Raw genomic sequence first — 19,174 nt, forward strand, 5'->3', positions numbered from 1 at the left:
GGACACAGACAGAGTGGATGTGGAGAGGATGTTTCCTGTAGTGGGGGAGTCTAGGACCAGAGGACACAGAGTGGATGTGGAGAGGATGTTTCCTGTAGTGGGGAGTCTAGGACCAGAGGACACAGATAGAGTGGATGTGGAGAGGATGTTTCCTATAGTGGGGGAGTCCAGGACCAGGGGACACAGATAGAGTGGATGTGGAGAGGATGTTTCCTGTAGTGGGGGAGTCTAGGACCAGAGGACACAGACAGAGTGGATGTGGAGAGGATGTTTCCTGTAGTGGGGGAGTCTAGGACCAGAGGACACAGAGTGGATGTGGAGAGGATGTTTCCTGTAGTGGGGGAGTCTAGGACCAGAGGGCACAGCCTCAGAATAGTGGGCTGCCTATTTAGAATGGAGATGAGGAGGAATTTCTTTAGCCAGAAGGCGGTGAATCTGTGGAATTGATTGCCACAGGCAGCTGTGGAAGCCAAGTCATTGGGTATATTTGAGGCAGAGGTTGATAGATTCCTGATTGGTCAGCACATGAAGGGATATGGGAAGAAGGCAGGAGACTGGGGGCTGAGAGAGAAATGGATCAGCCATGATAAAATGACAGGGCAGACACGATGGGCCGAATGGCCGAATTCTGCTCCTATATCTTATGAGCAGTTGGTGCAGTGTTCTGTGTGACTAACATTCTGATGAAGAACTGCATTGGTTTATTTGCAGGGAGGAGCGGTTCTCCGCATGTTGTCCAACTTCCTCACGGAGAAGGTCTTTCGCTCTGGCCTGGAAGTAAGTTTCAAGTTTCAGTTCAACTCTCTTCAGGTTTATCCGTCATTTAGTCGTACCTGAACTCCCATCAACACAGCCAAACGAGACAGCCTTACTCTGGAGCCAAGGTGCAAAACACAGCACCAACACTCACTCACAGCACAAAGCACACATGGCATCACAATCACTCAGTAAAGAAATCCCAAACCCATAGCACTGACTCCAGCCTGGATGGTGAAGCGCACTGGGCCCAACACCGCATCCCCCCCCCCCACCGCGGCGAGACTGCAGCTAGAGGCCCAGTCCTTGTGTAACCAAGACGTATAGAATATACCTGTAGAGAGTCCAGACTGTATACCAAAGCAACTGATTTGAAATCTGCTGCAGTTTGCTGACTTTGTCCAATTTTTCTTTCCACACAGGGATACCTCAAGAAATTTTCCTATGGCAACACTGTGTACTCTGATCTCTTTGATGAACTCCAGCAGGTCTGTACTCTCAGTGATAAATGTGACTCCCTGTAAATACCCGGTCTGCGTCTGAGCATCAGGTGACTGTGGTTATGGCCCCTCTGCCGGTCTCGGTCCCCATGGCAGACAAACTGGCGTTTATCACATCTCCAGCTTGTCCATTTTCCAGTCCTGGCTGTTCCCTTCACACAGTTTCAAGCCGTTTTTTTTTTTAGCTGAACTCTGCCCTGTGGCTAGTTCTGTCTCAGACTTCAGGGTTCAGAGTTCAATTCTACTCTCCTCTGTAAAGAATCTGCACATCCTCCCCATGGAATATGTGGGTTTCCTCCGGGGACTCTGGTTTCTTCCCACAGTCCAAAGGCGTACCAGCTAGTAGGTTAGTTGGTGATTGTAAATTGTTCTGTGGTTGAATTGTGGGTTGCTTGGCAGCACATCTCAAAGGGCCAGAAAGCCCTGTTCCACTTTGTATCTCTAAATAATCACAGCGGCAAGTGACCAGAGAGACCAGAGACAGGGACAAGACTGACCTTGGTCACATGGGTGAGTTGGGTCTGTGCTGAGTGGCTCTGAGATGGTGAGAGAAGGGTAACCACATCCTCACGGATCTGGGGCCAACAGCCCGGTGCCAGAGACACATCTGCCTGGCTGTGTGTGGAGTGGATGGTCCCTCTCTTGTACATGGACCCAGAGCGATGGTGGTCTTGGGCCACGTGTACACCTCCCTGTAACTGAGGAACTTTCTGTTCTAGGCTGCCGAGAAGATGACGGTCATGCTGCCAGCATCAGTCAATGAAATAATGAGTCGATGGACACTGCAGATGGGTTTCCCAGTGGTCACCATCAATACAGCTAATGGAGCCATCAAACAGCAACATTTCCTTCTTGATCCTAATTCAAACGTGACGCGTCCGTCAGAGTTTAAGTAAGTCTGTTAAATGGGAGAGAGCATTCTAGACTTTGATATATAGAATTCCTGTAAACATTTTGTCCCCATGAGACTGCACCACTTCACGTTCCCCAGGGTCTATAATGAGCATTTTGTTAAGATTAGCTTCATTTGCCACATGTACAGTGAAACACCAAAACATTTTAGTGAAACGCATCAATGGTCAACACAGTCCAAAGATGTGCTGGGGGCACAAGTGTTACCATGCTTCTGGCGCCAACATAGCATGCCCACAACTCACTGACCCTAACCCGTATGTCTTTGGAATGTGGGAGGAAACTGGGGCACGCGGAGGAAATGCGCAGTCATGGGGAGAACATTCAAACTCCTGACAGAGCCTAGCAGGAATTGAACTCCTGTTTCTGGCACCATGAAAGACGGGACCAGGTCGAGTGAGGCAAAGACATGGAACATTCACCTGGCCTCACCCAGACATCCAAGCTGCCACTTCAAGGTGTTTGTGCAGAGGGAGGGGCTCTGCGACGTGTCCGTCTGGGGCATCTGCGTCGCGTCCGCCTGGGGCGACTGCAGTGTATCTGTCGGCGACGCGTCCGTCTGGGCGACTGCAACGTGTCCGTCTGGGGCATCTGCGACGCATCTGTCTGGGAAACTGCAATGTATCTGTCAGCGACGCGTCCGTCTGGGGCGTCTGCGACGCGTCTGTCTGGGATGTATCCATCTGGGGGTATGCGATGTGGTTGGAGTGGACCCAGTTTCTGGTGACCGAGACGTGGAGGACATCCCAAGCTGGTGATCAGGGTTCAGTTCCCCAGGCAAACGCCAGTGTGTCCTGATCAGTGACCGACTCTCTTGCCTCTTCTCTTCCAGTTACGAATGGTATGTGCCAATTCGGTGGATGAAGAAGGATTCAGTGAGCAAATTAACCTGGTTAATGAAGAAGGAAGGTATGCACTCAACAAGTAGGAGCTTCTCCCTCTCAGGAGAGGGGGTGCTGAGAGATGCAAGAGGGACAAAGTTGGTCCACACCATCCGTACCAGCTGTCCATCAGACTGCAACTCCTCCCCCCCGTCACCTGGTCGACCCCCTCCCCCCTCCCTGTCACCTGGTTGACCCCCTCCCCCCCAGTCGACCCCCTCCCCCCGTCACCTGGTTGAACCCCCCTCCCCATCACCTGGTCGCTCCCCCCCTCCCCTGTCACCTGGTCGACCCCCTCCCCTCATCACCTGGTCGACCCCCTCCCCATCACCTGGTTGAACTCCTCCCCTGCATGTCTGTTCGCCCCCCCCCACCATCGCCCACCTCCCACTCTGTCACCTGGCCTGCTCTCTGTTGCTTACCTCCCCCTTGCCCGTGCTCCTCTGCTGCCCGCCCTCTGTCGCACCCCCCTCCGTTGCCTGCACCCCCTCCCTCGACTGGGGCATTGGGGCACTCAGTCACACCTCCTCTTTGTTGGTGGGGAGCTCCCCCAAGCCTGGTCTTACAGAAATCTGCTGTTGCCCCTGTGCTGTGACCCTTCATGAGGTAATCCCCTTGGACAGTGTGCCTTTCACCTCTCCCTCCTGGCATGGGCCTGGGATGGGGGGGCCTGTACTGCCTGCCAGGAGGGCAGCCGCCTGACACACATGCCAGTCTTCATGACGTGGTGCTGGGATTCAGCAGGGAGACATGTCCTTCATCCCAAACCAAACCACGACATTCCTATCGAAACTAATCCCATGCACTCACATCCCTTTGAGCCTTTCCTGTCCAGTCACCTGTTAATCACAAACACCAGAGATTCTGAAGACACTGGAAATCCAGAGCAACACACACAAAATGCTGGAGGAACTCAGCAGGTCGGGCTGCATCTATAGAAATAAATAAACAGTTGAGATTTTGGGCCGAGACTCTTCTTTCAGACATTGTTACTGTAGCTGCCTCAACCACATCTTCTCCTGCAGCTTGACCACACTCGGGGGGAAGAGGTTGCCCCTCAGGCTCCTATTTGATCCCTGCCCTCTCACCCTAAACCTATACCTTCTGGTTCTTAAACAACAGGAATTCTGCAGATGCTGTAAATTCAAGCAACACACATCAAAGTTGCTGGTGAACGCAGCAGGCCAGGTAGCATCTTCGTCCTGATGAAGGGTCTCGGCCTGAAACGTCAACTGCACCTCTTCCTAGAGATGCTGCCTGGCCTGCTGTGTTCACCAGCAACTTTGATGTGTGTTATCTTCTGGTTCTTGATGCTCTGGGGGAAAGAGACTGAGTGCGTTCAGCTAGACTTTGGCACTTGTGGTTTGGTTTTGTTTGATCAGGTCCCTCGATGTGTGAAATGCCACCGTCCTCTCCTGTCAGGACTGACAGGTTGTGTGCCCCGTCACAGTTCAAGTGTGTGGGACGTGGGAGAAGCCGAGGCTTTGATTTGGGACGTGGAGTCATTCCAGGCCTGAGAACATCTGCTCTCAGTGTGACTGACGATAACCTGATACCAGGTTGTTGAGATTTAGGGAATGGTATTTTGCCAGGATACTGCTAATCTTTGCCCAGTCCGTCAGAACATGCCAGGGAAACTCAGCAGGCTGGGCAGCAGCTGTGAAACAGGAAACAGAGGTGATGTTTCAAGTAGAGATTCAGGTTTTATTCAGATTTATTTACGCATGCACAGTGAAATGAGTAGTTTGTGTTAACAACCACCACACCTGAGGGCATGCTGGGGGCTGCCCGCACGTGTCACCTCACACTCCAACATAGCATGTCCACAATGCCTGGCAGAACACACCAAGCAACAAAACAACAGCAGCAAAACAGGTCTCGTTCCTCTCTCCCACACACTGACAGTTCCAACCGCACGTCATGTCTCTACACCTCCAGTCTTCAGTCTCCTGGCTTCGACCATTGGGCTTTGATTTCTGGACTTCTGACGGACTGTGGGGCTTTGGTCTGCTAGAGGGCCAGTCCGTGTCGGCCCTTAATCGGTTTCTGGTGCTTCAGTAAAGCAGCCAGCATACTCAAAAGACCATAAGACATAGGGGCAGAATTAGGCCATTCAGCCCATCGCATCTGCTCTGCCATTCCATCACGGCTGAACTGGGATCCCACTCAACCCCAAACACCTACCTTCTCGCCATATCCTTTGGTGCCCTGACCGATCAGGAAACTATCAACTTCCACCTTAAATACACGTGTGGACTTGGCCTCCACCACAGTCTGTGGCAGAGCATTGCACAGATTTACCGAGACCTCACCCACCCCAGACATTCTCCCTTCTCTCCCCCCGCCCCAATTGGGCAGCAGATACAAAAGCCTGAAAGCTCGTACCACCAGGCTCGAGGACAGCTTCTCCCCGCCGTTATGAGACTGTAGAGGCTTCCCTAGCACAACAAGCTGGGCACGAACTCAGAGCCTTGTGACCTTGTCTGCCTGTACTGCAGGCTGCGTAGCTGCCACACTTTATTCTGCATTGTTATTGTCTTACCTTGTTCTACCGCAATAGAACAGCGCAGACCCTTTGGCCTACACTGTCGTGCTGACCCTTTAATCTACTCCGAGATCAATGTCATCCTTCCCTCCCACATAACCCTCCATTTTTCTATCATTCATGTTTTGTATCTAAATGTCTCTTAAATGTCCCTAATGTATCTGCCTCTTAGCACCACCCCTGGCACTCACCACTTTCTGTGTAAAAACAAAACACCTACCTCTGACATCCCTCCCCACTACATTTTCCACCAATCGTTTTAAAATTATGCCACCTCGAATCATTCATAATGAACTGGTCTGTACGAGCTTTTCACTGTACTTTGGTAAACAGATAGAATCAGTACTGGGTTGAATATCACCGGCATGTTGTCTTTGCAGCAGCCCTACACTGCAATAGAGAATAATAAAAATTGTAAATTAGATTCTTAGTTATCTGCCACAGTGTGTAATCAGTTTGTATGTTCTCCCCGTGACTGTGTGACATGTCCTGGGTGATGGGAATCCTTGCTGATGGACGCTGCCTTTTTGAGGCATCACCTTTTGAAGATGGGAGCATATTCAAGTTCCAGTTTTTCTCTTCTGTCCCCATGCAGACACCAAGCCAGAGATGATATCCACTGGGGAAGACTGGGTACTGGCCAACATTGACGTTGTTGGATATTACCGAGTGAACTACGATGACAGAAACTGGGACAACCTTATCAAGCAATTGAGGACTGACCACACGGTGAGTGAGCCTGTGACGGTTAGGGAGCTGGTGGGGCAGTTCCCTCTATGCGGGCCCTCAGACAGTAAGCAAGGCTGACGGAATGACAGGAACGCTTTTGTTTGCAAATGCGGCACAGTAACCGGCTCAGCCAGCCCAACGAGCCACACTGCTCAATTACACCCATGTGGAAATGAATGGTACACCTTTGGAATGTGGGAGGAAACCAGAGCACCCTGAGGAAACCACGTGTACAAACTCCTTACCGACAGTTTGGAATTGAACCCTGCTTGCTGAACTGGTAAAGGGTTGCACTAACCACTATGCTAGCACACCACTTCCTCTCTCAGAGACACCAGGAGAATCCAGATGCAGGAAGATGAGGCCAGAGCCAGTTACGTCAGTAAAGTATCTCTTTATAGAGAAGGCGCAGAGATTGACCAGGATGCTGCCTGCATTACAGAGATGTCTTATGAAGAAAGGTTGACTGAGCTAGGGATTTTCACTTTGGACAGGAGATGTACAAGATGATAAGAGGCATAGATTGAGAGGACAGCCAGAGACTTTTTCCCGAGGGGGAAATGGCTAATACAATGGGACATAATTTTAAGGTGATTAGAGGAAAGTACACACGGAGGTCAGAGGTAAGCGTGGTGGGTGTGTGGAACGCCCCTGCTGGGGGGGGTGGTTGAGGCAGGTACACTAGGGACATTGAAGAGACTCAGAGAGGCACATGGACGATAGAGAAAAGGGAGGGTTATGTGAGAGGGCAGGGTGAGGTTGATCTTGGAATAGGTTAAACGGTCGGCACAAAGTTGTGGGCTGAATAGCCTGTGCTGTTCTATGCTCTATCATACAGTACATTGATGTAGACAACTTTCACCAGCATTGGTGTGTGACTTACCATTCAGTATAGTTCAAAGTGTTTCCCAACCAGGCAGGTTCTTATCTGCTGTCCTTGTCAGTGCCCACCTCTCACTACACTGCCAGTGGTCAATTCCCTATCCACTGCTTTTCACCTCTCACTACACTGCCAGTGGTCAGTGCCGTGCCCACCTCTCACTACACTGCCAGTGGTCAGTTCCCTATCCACTGCTTTTCACCTCTCACTACAGTGCCAGTGGTCAGTGCCGTGCCCACCTCTCACTACACTGCCAGTGGTCAGCGCCGTGCCCACCTCTCACTACACTGCCAGTGGTCAGTGCCGTGCCCACCTCTCACTACAATGCCAGTGGTCAGTTCTATGCCCACTGCTGTTCACCTCTCACTACTCTACTGGATGGAACCACTCAGACTGTAACTGAACAGTCTAGCTCTGGGCAGTCACTGCACCCTTCAAAAGAATTGTTTTTGTTCTCTTTTCTAGGTTTTACCGATATTAAACAGAGCCCAGATAATTGCCGACTCTTTCAATCTCGCAAGGTAAGCTGGTTACAGGTTGAGTGTGTGAAATCAGAGCACAGGGAATAGTCAGACAAAGTGATAAAGTCTGATACGATCGGAGGCTGCATTCTGTGAAATTAGTACTGATTGTGGAGGAAGGGTCTATGATGTCTGATTCCAGATGTGGACACTATTTGAGCTCAGGCAAAGGAGTAGCACACTATTCATTTCCTGGAAGTGCCAACCAATATATAATGTGCCCAGCAGTGGTTTGCACGTGGACTGCCCCCCCCCCCCGCACACTGCATCTTGCAGACTGACCCCCCCCCCACTGCACACAGACATCAACTCCCCACCCCACCCCCGGCGCACGCAGTCTGCATGCCGTCAAAGTTCAAGATAAATTTATGATAAAAGTTCATAGATGTTACCTTAAACTTCTGAGATTCATTTTCTTGCAGGCATTTACTGGAGAAAAGTACCAATAGAATTTACATAAATGGGCAAAAAATGACAAGGAACTTGCAAATGATTGCTTTCTGATTTATTTATCATGAGTACATTGAAGCAAACAGTGAAATATATCATAAATACGAGATTCTGCAGACACTGGAAATCCAAAGCAACACACACAAAATGCTGGAGGAACTCAGCTTGTCAGGCAGCATCTGTGGAGATGAAGAAACAATTGATGTTTCGGGCCGAGAGCCTTCTTCATTGCTGGGAAGGAAGGGGGAAGATGTCAGGATAAAAAGGTGGGGCGAGATGAAGGAAGGGGATGGGGGTGAAAGGTGAAGGGGTGGAGAGGGAGGAACCTGTTAAGGGAGAAGTCCCCAGGAAGGGCTCGTGCTGTGGTATCAGCTCTGGGTGAGCACATGGTCCAACGGTCAGAGGGCAGCAGAGATCACGGGGGGGGGCACTGCACTCCCGTTGAAGAGAAGATTTACATTTCTTCAAGCTCACTAACCCTCGAAGAGACTTTGCGGCAGAGCAGTAGATCATAGGCAGGAGAAATTCGTCAGTGACCAACACACACAGGGATATGGTGGGAAAGCCCACAAGCAATGATGATAGAGCACTTTTCATATAACGTCGGTGAAAACCCTTTACAAAGGGATATTGCGATACTGAGTGCTATCACAGGTTTCAGTGCATGGCCACAATGCAGATGAAATGTGGAAATTACAAATTACTGAACCTGAGTGGTAAAGAGCCCAGGAAAGTGAGCTTGGAGACCTTTCCTGAGTCATCCTCCATTACTGGTCGGGGGCTGCTTACCAAGCAGAATTTAACTGGAGCAAGCCAGGTAATGTGTGGTCAGAGATTCAGTGACAATGCAGGATAAAGTGGAACACCCACCTCTGTAAATAATTACACTTCACGGACAGTGCAGGGGGCTGCAGTAAGTGGCGCACACAACCTGGACTTTTATTCTGTAGAACACCACGCAGCTCCCCCCGCCCCCCCCCCGATTTAATCCCAGCCTAATCACAGGACAATTTACAATGACCAATTAACCTACCCACCAATCCATCTTTGGACTGTGGAGGAAACCGGAGCACCCGGAGGAAACCCACACGGTCACAGGTACAGGCTCTGTACAGAGCACGTCCGGATTGAAGTCTGCCGCCCTGAGCTGTAACAGTGTCACGCTAACTGCCGCGCTCCTGCCACGCCATGACTTGGGCTGACGACGCTCATGCCACGCAAGTTCCAGGCGTGCCCGTCCACACTCAGATGCTCAGTGGGTCAAGCCCACCTCAGGTACCCACGTCACAAACCACTTGTACCTTCCACTTTGTCACGAGGCACAAACCACTTGTACCTTCCACTCTGCCACGTTGTTAGGTACGAGCGTGTTGAGGAGTGGAACCCCATGTGGCTTTCTGCTGCTGCAGCCCGGCCAGCCCTTCAGCAGAAAACCACGAGCATGTACCTGCTTCTCCAAATAAAGTGGCCACTCTCCAAAAATCTTAATAAATCCAAATTAATCTCCAAAAATCTTAAAAAATTTAGAGATTAAAGGATAACATGGAATAAAATGTACAGGAATAAATAAATACCAGCATGTATTATGTATAGTTTTCATAAATTCCATTGTCTTTCTTTATTTCCCTGTGAATGCTTGTAAGAAAATGAATCTTAAGGTAGAATACGGAGACCTTTGATAATAAATTTGCTTTGACTAAGTTTGTTCCAAAGCCTGGCTCCTTGGTGGATCTGTCAGTTGGCTCTGCAGATTCCCATTTCATAAGGAGCAGAATTAGGCCATTCGGTCCATCGAGTCTGCTCCGCCATTCCGTCATGGCTGGTTTATTATCCCTCTTGCCTCACGTCTGCCTTCCTTGGATGTTTCTGAATGCTAGGGAAACTCAGAGAGTTGGTCCAACCAAGTATCAGCCTCTGGATGTTGTTTGAGCTCCTGACGCAGACCAAACAGTCTGCACTCCTTGTGCTGGGGGATGACCAGCGTCATGCTGGCCATGTTCAGAAACCACGTCCATTGAGGGGTGTTCTGTGTCATCCGCAGGGCTGGGCACCGCAGAACCACGTTAGCGCTGAATACAACCAAGTACCTGCAGAAGGAGCGAGAGTACATCCCATGGGAGGCTGCCCTTGACAACCTGGCCTACCTCAGGGTCATGCTGGACCGCAGCGACGTCTTTGGGAACATGCAGGTAAGAACTCCTGAGGGTAAGGTTCATACAGTGTCCTTTATTTCTTACATCCTTCACATACACGAGGAGTAAAAATCTTTGTTACATCTCTGTCTAAATGTGCAATGCCATGGTAATTTATAATCATTCATAATAAATAGAACAGTCAATGTAACATAGAAATACACTCAAATCAGTGTGAGTTAATCAGTCTGATGGCCTGGTGGAAGTAGCTGTCCCGGAGCCTTTTGGTCCTGGCTTTTATGCTGCGGTACTGTTTCCCGGATGGTAGCAGCTGGAATAGATTGTGGTTGGGGTGACTCGGGTTCCCAATGATCCTTTGGGCCCTTTTTACACACCTGTCTTTGTAAGTGACCTGAATCATGAGAAGTTCACAACTATAGATGCCCTGGGCTGTCTGCACCACTCTCTGCAGAGGCCAGTGATTAAGGGAAGTACAGTTCCCATACCAGGCAGCAATGCAGCCAGTCAGGATGCTCTCGATGCTTTCTGCTCTGTAGAAAGCTTTTAGGATCTGAGGGCCCATACCAAACTTCCTCAACCGTCTGAGGTGAAACAGGCACTGTGCGATCTGACAGGAGGTCCAGCATCCAGCTGCACAAGGCAGGGTGAAGGCTGAGGTCTCTGAGATTCCTGTCAAGCCTGGATGGAATTATGGTTTTGAATGCTGAACTGTAATCCAAGAACAGCATTCTCACATAAGCATCCTTCTTCTCCAGATGTGTAAGGACGGTGTGTACAGCAGTGGCTATTCGGTCACCTGTCGATCGGTTATGTCGACAGGCAAATTGTAGGGGGTCCAGTGTGGGTGGTAGCATGCTGCAGATGTAATCCTTGACCAGCCTCTCAAAGCATTTGCTTATTATTGAGATGAGTGACAGGATGCCAGTCATTCAGGCATGTTACCTTGGTGTTTATAGCTACAGGGACAATGGTGGATAATTTGAAGCTGGAGGGCACTCTACTCTGGGAGGGGGGGATTAAAATGTCTGTAAAATGTTCACAAATACTTTTAATCTCTCCCTCTGGTCTCTCGGGCACAAGTCCGATGTTTAATATGGATACTTTCATGTCAGCTCATTCACATGGCTGAGAACTAATGCCTTCCTCATTGTCATAGGAGCATTGAACCCTTGGGGTACTTGCCCCTTGTTTTGGAAGCCCCTGGGTGGGGCTCTGCATTGTTAACAGGGAGGTCAGTGGCTGCTGAGAAATGGTCAGGAGTGTGACAGACTTCAGTTTCATCTAATTTGGAGTGTCTGTTGTTGGGGTTGCCCTTTGAAAGCTGGGCTATGTTTTCTGACTAATACTTTCTTTATTTACACACAGAAATACATGGTCCAGCAGGTGACTCCGTTGTATGAACACTTCAAAAATATTACTCAGAACTGGACACAGCCATCAGAAGGTCATATGGACCAGTAAGTATCAGCTTTGGTTTGCCTGCTGACTTAACAGGGAGGCACTCACTGTGTTGCTTCTGTGGGTAAATATTAGATTAGCTTGATTTGTCCCATGTATATTAAAATATCAAAACATAGAGTGAAATGTGTTGCTTGTATTGGAATGTGCTGGGAGAGCCCACAAGTGGGGAACATTCAAAAGGAGATTCATGAGAATGATTCCAGGATTGAATAGCTTGTCACATGAAGAGTGTCTGATGGCTCTGGGCCTGTATTCACTAGAATTCAGAAGAATGAGGTGACCTCATTGAAACCTATCGAATGGTGAAAGGCCTTGACAGAATGGATGCAGAAAGGATGTTTCCTATGGTGGGGCAGTCTAAGATCAGAGGACACAGCCTCAGAATAGAGGGACGTCCTTTTAGGTCAGAGTTGAGGAGGAATTTCTTTAGCCCGAGAGTGGTGAATCCGTGGAATTCTTTGCCACAGGCCACTGTGGAGGCCAAGTATTTATGTATATTTAAGGCAGAGGTTGATAGATTCTTGATTGGTCAGGTCATGAAGGAATATGGGGAGAAGGCAGGAGATTGGGGCTGAGAGGAAAATTGGATCAGACATGATGAAATGGTGGAGCAGACCTCTCCAGCATCATTTTCCAGTGGACAAATATCTTCTCTTTTACACTTTATGTATCTGAAGAAACGTTCAATATTCTCTTTAATATTATTAGCTAGCTCACTTTTGTATTCCATCTTTATCTTCTTAATTACTTTTTGGTTGCCTTCTATTGGTTTTTAAAAGCTTCCCAATCCTCTAACTTCCCACTAAATTTTGCTCTATGCCCTCTCTTTGGCTTTTATGTTGGCTCTTGTTAGTCACGGTTGTGTCATCTTGCCTTTAGAATAATTCTTCCTCTTTGGGATGTATATATCCTGTGCCTTCTGAATCGCTTCCAGAAATTCCAGCCATTGCTGCTTTGCCATCATCACTGCCAGTGTTTTTTTTTGAATCAATTCTGGCCTACTCCTCTCTCATGCCTCTGTAATTCCCTTTACCCCACTGTAATAGTGAAACATCTGACTTTAGCTTCTCCCTCTCAAATTTCAGGGTGAATTTGATCATATTACTTGCAACTAAGAGTGCTTTTACCTTAAGGTCTCCAATCAATTCCGGTTCATTGTACAACACCCAGTCCAGAATAGCTGATCCCCTAGTGGGCTCAACCACGAGCTGCTCTAAAAAGCCATCTTGTAGGTACTCTGGAAATTTCCCCTCCTGGAATCCAGCACCAACCTGATTTTTCCAACCTAACTGCATATTGAAATCCCTCATGACTACTGTAACATTGCCCTTTTGACATGCATTTTCTATCTCCCATTGTAACTTGTAGACCACATCCTTACTACCGTTTGGGGGTCTGTATACAACTTCCATCAGGGTCTTTGATTTAATTTCTTTTTTTTTTACCAACAGAGCCACCCCACCCCCTCTGCCTTCCTGCTTGCCCTTTCAATACAATGTATCCTTGGACATTAAGCCCCCAGGTATAATCTTCTTTCAGCCGTAATTCAGTGATGCCCACAACATCATGTTGTTGTTGTTTGTCCTTCGTAGTCGAAGATGACCATGGCTTCAAAGTCAAATGGGAGATTGGTGGCTGTGGGTCCGGAGGTGACTGATGACGCCAATCCGGGCCCTGAAGGCTCGCCCACATGTGGGACACAAGTGGGTGGGTGCTGTTGTGGCAGTGGGTGCTGCTCGGGCCTTGCGCACAGCACGCTTTCGTTGCACCTCGATGATGCGCCTGACTTCAGCTGCACGGGCTCCTGTGGTGATCTTGCTGCGCCAAGCTGGACGGTCGAGGGCAAGCGTCTCCCACGTGTTGATGTCGACACCCAGGCCTTTGAGGGACGCTTTAAGGCAGTCTTTGTAACATTTCTTCTGTGCGCCCCCCCCCCCCAACTGAGTGCTTGCCCTGACACAGTTCTCGGTACAGCAGCTGCTTAGGCAATCGGCTGTCTGGCATTCTGACCACATGTCCAGCCCACCTGGCTTGGGCTTTCAGCAGGAGGGTGTAGACGCTGCGGAGCCCAGCTCGTTCCAGGATTTCCGTGTCAGGGACTTTGTCCTGCCACCTGATGTGGAGGAGTCTGCGGAGACAGCTCAGGTGAAAGTGGTTGAGCTGTTTGGCGTATCTGCTGTAGACAGTCCAGGTCTCGCTGGCGTAAAGGAGGGTGGTGAGGACCACTGCACAGTAGACCTTCAGCTTGGTGGTAAGGCTGAGTCCTCTCCACTCCCAGATGTTCTCACGGAGTCTCCCAAAGGCAGCGCTGGCTTTGGCAATCCTGTTGTTGACCTCAGCGTCTATGTTCACTGCGCGAGAGTATGCTGCCCAGGTAGGTGAAGTTGTCGACTGCCTGGAGGTTCTGGCCCTTCACCGTGATGCGCGGCTCCTGGTATGGCTTTCCTGGGGCAGGCTGGTACATAACTTCGGTCTTTTTGGTGCTGATAGTGAGACCGAAGTTGTCGCAGGCTTGTGAGAAGCAGTCCATTTCACGCTGCATCTCCTGCTCCGTGCTGGCGTTGAGTGCGCAGTCATCAGCAAAGAAGTCTCTGATGACAGTCTCCTGCACCTTTGTAACTGCCTGCAGGCGCCTAAGGTTGAACAACCTGCCGTCAGTCCTGTACCTGATGTGGATTCCTTCTTCGTAGTTACGGAAGGCATCTGTCAGCATGGCAGAGAATACCATACTGAGCAGAGTTGGGGCAAGAACGCAGCCTTGTTTGACGCCATTTGTCACTGGGAAGGCCTCCAACTTGTCGCCGTCATCCAGAACTTTCACCATTATACCATCTTGGAACTGCCGGACGATTGTGATGAACTTGCTGGGGCAGCCAAACTTCTCCATGATCTTCCACAAGCCTTCTCTGCTGACCGTGTTGAAAGCCTTCGTTAGATCGACAAAGGTCACGAAGAGGTCGCTGTGTTGCTCCTGGCATTTTTCCTGGAGTTGGCGCGCAGCAAAAATCATGTCCGCGGTCCCACGTTCAGCACGGAAGCCGCACTGGCTTTCTGGGAGCAGACCTTGCTCAAGATGTTGGAGAAGGCGGTTGAGCAGGACACGGGCCAGAATCTTCCCCGCAATGGACAAGAGGGAGATGCCTTGGTGGTTGTCGCAAGACTGGCAGTTGCCTTTCCTCTTGTAGATGTGGACTATGCTGGCATCTTTCAGCTGTTGCGGGACCTGTCCCTTTTTCCACATGGACTGGAAGAGTACAATCAGCTTTTGCATCATGATAGGGCCTCCTGCTTTGTATACCTCAGCAGGGATTGCATCGGGTCCTGGCGCTTTGCCACAGGAGAGTTGCTTCACTGCCTTCCTGACTTCATCTACTGTGGGGAGAGTGTCGAGGTTCTTGTTGATCTCTACCTGGGGCAGGCGGGCAATGGCCTCGTCGTTGATGTCAGCAGGGTGGTTAAGGACGTTGTTAAAGTGCTCAGCCCACCGATCCAGAATCTGCTTCTTCTCTGTCAGCAGCTGCGTCTCATCTGCGTTGAGGAGGGGTGAGCAGCCGGAGGACTGGGGTCCGTATACAGCCTTAAGCGCATCGTAGAAGCGCTTTATGTCGTGGCTGTCTGCATAGCCCTGGATTTCATCGGCCTTCTTGCTGAACCAGCTGTCCTGCATCTCGCAAAGTTTTTTCTGCACCTTTCTTCTTGCGTTGGTAAAGGCATCTTTCTTGGCTAGCGACATGGGGTTGTTCTGATGCGCTCTGTAATGTTGATGTTTCTCCGTTAGTAGTGCCTGTATTTTTTCATTATTCTCATCGAACCAGTCTTGGTTTCTTTGGGTTGCCGGTCCGAGATGTTCGAGGGCGGTAGTGTAGACAGTGTCTCTGAAGGCCGTCCACTGTTCCTCAATGCTGGTCCCGTCATCCTGTGGTGTGTCTGGCAGTCTGCCTTCAAGGTCATCGACGAGTTCTTCTGCAACCCTGCTGCTTTTCAGCTTGGAGACATTCAGCCTCTTTGCAGTCTTCTGCCCTTGGGGTCTTCTCATGGGCAGAATGCGAAGCCTGAACTTGGACACAATGAGGCAGTGGTCGGTCCAGCAGTCGGCACCACACATGGCTCTCGTCACTCTGACATCCATCCTGTCCCTCTTCCTGGTGATGATGTAGTCAATCAAATGCCAGTGCTTCGAGTGTGGGTGCATCCATGAAGTCTTCTTACGGGTGGGTAGGCGGAACAGGGTGTTGGTGATGACAAGGTCGTGTGTGGCACATGTCTTGAGGAGCAGAAGACCGTTGCTGTTACACTTGCCAGTGCCGTGTCTTCCAATGATCCCTTCCTAGGTTTGGTAGTCTGTCCCTACTCTGGCATTGAAGTCCCCGAGAACGATGAGCTTCTCTGACTGTGGGGTTGCTGAGATGAGGGCGTCGAGTTCTTCATAGAACTTGTCTTTAATGTCATCTGGGTTGGTCATGGTGGGAGCGTAGGCACTAATCAGCGTAGCACTCTTCTTATTTGCAAGTGGGAGCGGAAGTGTCATCAGGCGGTTGTTGATGCTCTCTGGGTGCTTGGTGAGTTTACGGGCGAGGTTAGAATTGATGGCAAATCCCACACCTGCTTCTCGTCGTTCAGCGCTGCTGTGACCTCTCCAGAAGAATGTGTATCCACCACTACGTTCTGTCAGCTGGCCCTTGTCTGCCAGGCGCGTTTCGCTGAGAGCTGCTATGTCCACGTTGTAGCGAGCTAGCTCTTTTGCAACCAGTGCAGTTCTTCTCTCTGGTCTGTCTGCCTTGATGTTGTCTCGCAGAGTTCTCACGTTCCATGTGCCAAGGTTGAGCACCATCACTTTCTTCTTCACTGTTGTAGGTCGACCGCTGTGAGGGATCCCCACCAGCTGCGGCAAGCTGGCCAGGGTGAAGTGAAGCAGACTATGTTTGAGGCACCTTTTCCAGCCCCTTCCTCCATGGAGATGAGCAGAGCGATCCTAAAGAGGGCTGCTCAGACACCCAGGGGGCTGCCGAACTCAACTGCTGCTTCGGTCCAGTAGAGCGCGACCCTATGCCCTGGGCCGCCTGTGTGCAGGTTTGTGACTACAGCTTCCAGTGTCTCCGTACCTGCTGCTTCGCCGCTCCCCCATCGCCACAGGACTTTAGGTTGCGCGTTGGGTTTGAAGTCATGACTTGTGCTTGACTTGGATTAAAGTGAGGGAGAGTTGCGCAGGTCGTCAGCCTCACTCTCTCGTCCCGGCCTATCTGGACCCAGCGGCAAGACATAGTCGAGACGGCTGGAGATAGGTCAGGATGCAGTGGATGGCCAGCAGTGTTCTGTGTGTCTCACTGTGCCCTCTTAGCACTCCACGACGCATTGCTGAGAATCGCCCTTCTGCCCGTTGAACCAGTGATGGTTTCTTCCGCGCAGTCCGCCGAATCCAGGCTTCACACACTTAGGCAAACAAGCCCTGAGTGTTGTGGGTCTACGGCAGTTCTTGCGGCGTGCTCGCAAGCCTCCCTACCCATTGTTGGACATCCTCATCCGCCTTTGCAGCCGTTGGGAGATGTCTCCTCTTCCGCCTGCTCCGCCATTGGGATGAACACCTTGGTTACTGGCCTATGGAAGTGGGCTCGCAGCTCACCATCGCGCTGGCCGTACCAGGCGGCGGGGGCGGTCACGATGAGCGGCAGGCCAGCTCCAGGCCTCGGGCCTCGCCCCCTCCGCCTTGCACTGGCTGCAGGCTGCCGACGGTGCGGTGGCGGCGGGCGGCCCGGGGCCGGGCCCAGGCCTTGACCTCACCAAGAGGCGGCATCGTGCCTCCCCGCACCGCGGCGGCCGGAGTACATGTCCATCTGTAACTGTGCTACAAGTTCATCACCTTATTCCGTATACAGTGTGCATTCAGATATAACACCTACAGTCCTGTATTCACCCTTTCTGATTTTGTTCACCTTATGTGTTGCAACTCATCCTGTTGCCTGTCCTTGCTAGAAGTCTTGCTGCACACTGTCTCTGTTTGTAACCCAACTACCCCACCTTCAGCACCATTGTTGCTGTTTCCATCCCCCACAAAACTGGTCCTTCAGTTCAGCTGGTGCACTTTGAGCAAGATCCCCATTTAAGCCAGTCCCATTTGCACATATTTGGTATTTGGCCCGTACCACAATGTCTCACAACGCCAGTGACCCGGGTTCAATTCTCGCTGCTGCCTGTAAGAAGTTTGTCCGTTCTCCCTGTGACTGTGTGGGTTTCCCCTGGGTGCTCTGGTTTCCTCCCAAGGTCCAAAGACATACAGATTGGTAGGTTAATTGGTGATTGTAAATTGTCCCGTGATTAGGCCAGGGTTAAATTGGGGGATTGCTGGACGGTGTGGCTCGAAGGGCCAGAGGGTCTACTCTGCCCTGTATCTCAATAAATAAATAAATCACTCCAAACCATTCCTATGTCTTTAATGTGAAGGCAACTGCAAATTGGAATTGCATCTTGTCAGGTCTATAAGAGGCTGTGGGTTGCTCTCTGTCTCCATCGTCACAGTGAACAACTTCTTTCTCTTCTCAGGTACAATGAAATCAATGCCATGAGTGTGGCTTGCTCCTACGGACTCGAGGAGTGTCAGAAGACAGCAGAGGAGTTTTTCAGAAACTGGATGATTTCAGGCAATAATACGTAAGCCTTTCAGGTGAAATCTATGCGGCTAATTAAATGTCACTGAGGGCCTGTGGCCTAGTCCCATCGACCATAGCGCATCACAACTTTCCCATCCACATACTTATCCCAATTCCTCTTAAATGTTGAAATCAAGCTCGTATCCACCACTTCCTCTGGCAGCTCATTCCACACCCTGAGTGAAGTAATTCCCCCTCGTTGCCCTTAAACATTTCACCTTTCACCCTTAACCCATGAACTCTAGTTCTTGTCTCACCCAACCTCAGTGCAAAAAGCCTGCTTACATTTACCCTGTCTCTATACCCCTCGTAATTTTGTATACCTCTATTAAATTTTTCCTCATTTTCCTGTGCTCCAGGGAATAAAGTTCTAACCTATTCAACTTTTTCCTATAACTCAGGTCCTCAAGTCCTGGCAACATCCTTGTAAATTTTCTCTGCACTCTTTCAATCTTATTGAGATCTTTCCTGTAGGTGGGTGATCAGAACTACACACAATACTTCAAATTAGCCTCACCAACGTCTATACAATTCAACATAATATCTCAACTCCTATACACAATACTTTGATTTTTCACCAAAACTGTTCTTTACGACACCTTGTACCTGTGATGCCACTTTCAGGAATTGTAATTTAACATATCTTTTTGAAGTTGTAAAAATTCAATTTGGAAGATGTGCTATGATGTCTTACTGTTGAGGAAAAGGGACGGACAGTCTTGTGTGCCTTGAAGTGAATGAA

The 19,174-nt window shown here is 50.0% G+C and overlaps 1 protein-coding gene across 2 annotated transcripts in view; it reads left to right on the forward strand.

The window, feature by feature from the left end:
• The window catches only part of LOC140192633 (aminopeptidase N-like), a 48,325-nt gene that overhangs the window by 22,389 nt on the left and 6,762 nt on the right, over positions 1-19,174 (forward strand). For both annotated transcript variants that reach the window (XM_072250166.1, XM_072250167.1), the window contains 9 exons: positions 712-777; positions 1,179-1,244; positions 1,976-2,148; positions 3,001-3,077; positions 6,190-6,323; positions 7,669-7,724; positions 10,216-10,363; positions 11,693-11,784; positions 18,326-18,433. In XM_072250166.1, the coding sequence (XP_072106267.1) occupies positions 712-777; positions 1,179-1,244; positions 1,976-2,148; positions 3,001-3,077; positions 6,190-6,323; positions 7,669-7,724; positions 10,216-10,363; positions 11,693-11,784; positions 18,326-18,433 (920 nt within the window). The remainder of the gene's footprint in view (positions 1-711; positions 778-1,178; positions 1,245-1,975; positions 2,149-3,000; positions 3,078-6,189; positions 6,324-7,668; positions 7,725-10,215; positions 10,364-11,692; positions 11,785-18,325; positions 18,434-19,174) is intronic.

The sequence above is a fragment of the Mobula birostris genome, unplaced genomic scaffold (assembly GCF_030028105.1).
Source record: "Mobula birostris isolate sMobBir1 unplaced genomic scaffold, sMobBir1.hap1 scaffold_1871, whole genome shotgun sequence".
Lineage (NCBI taxonomy): Eukaryota > Metazoa > Chordata > Chondrichthyes > Myliobatiformes > Myliobatidae > Mobula > Mobula birostris.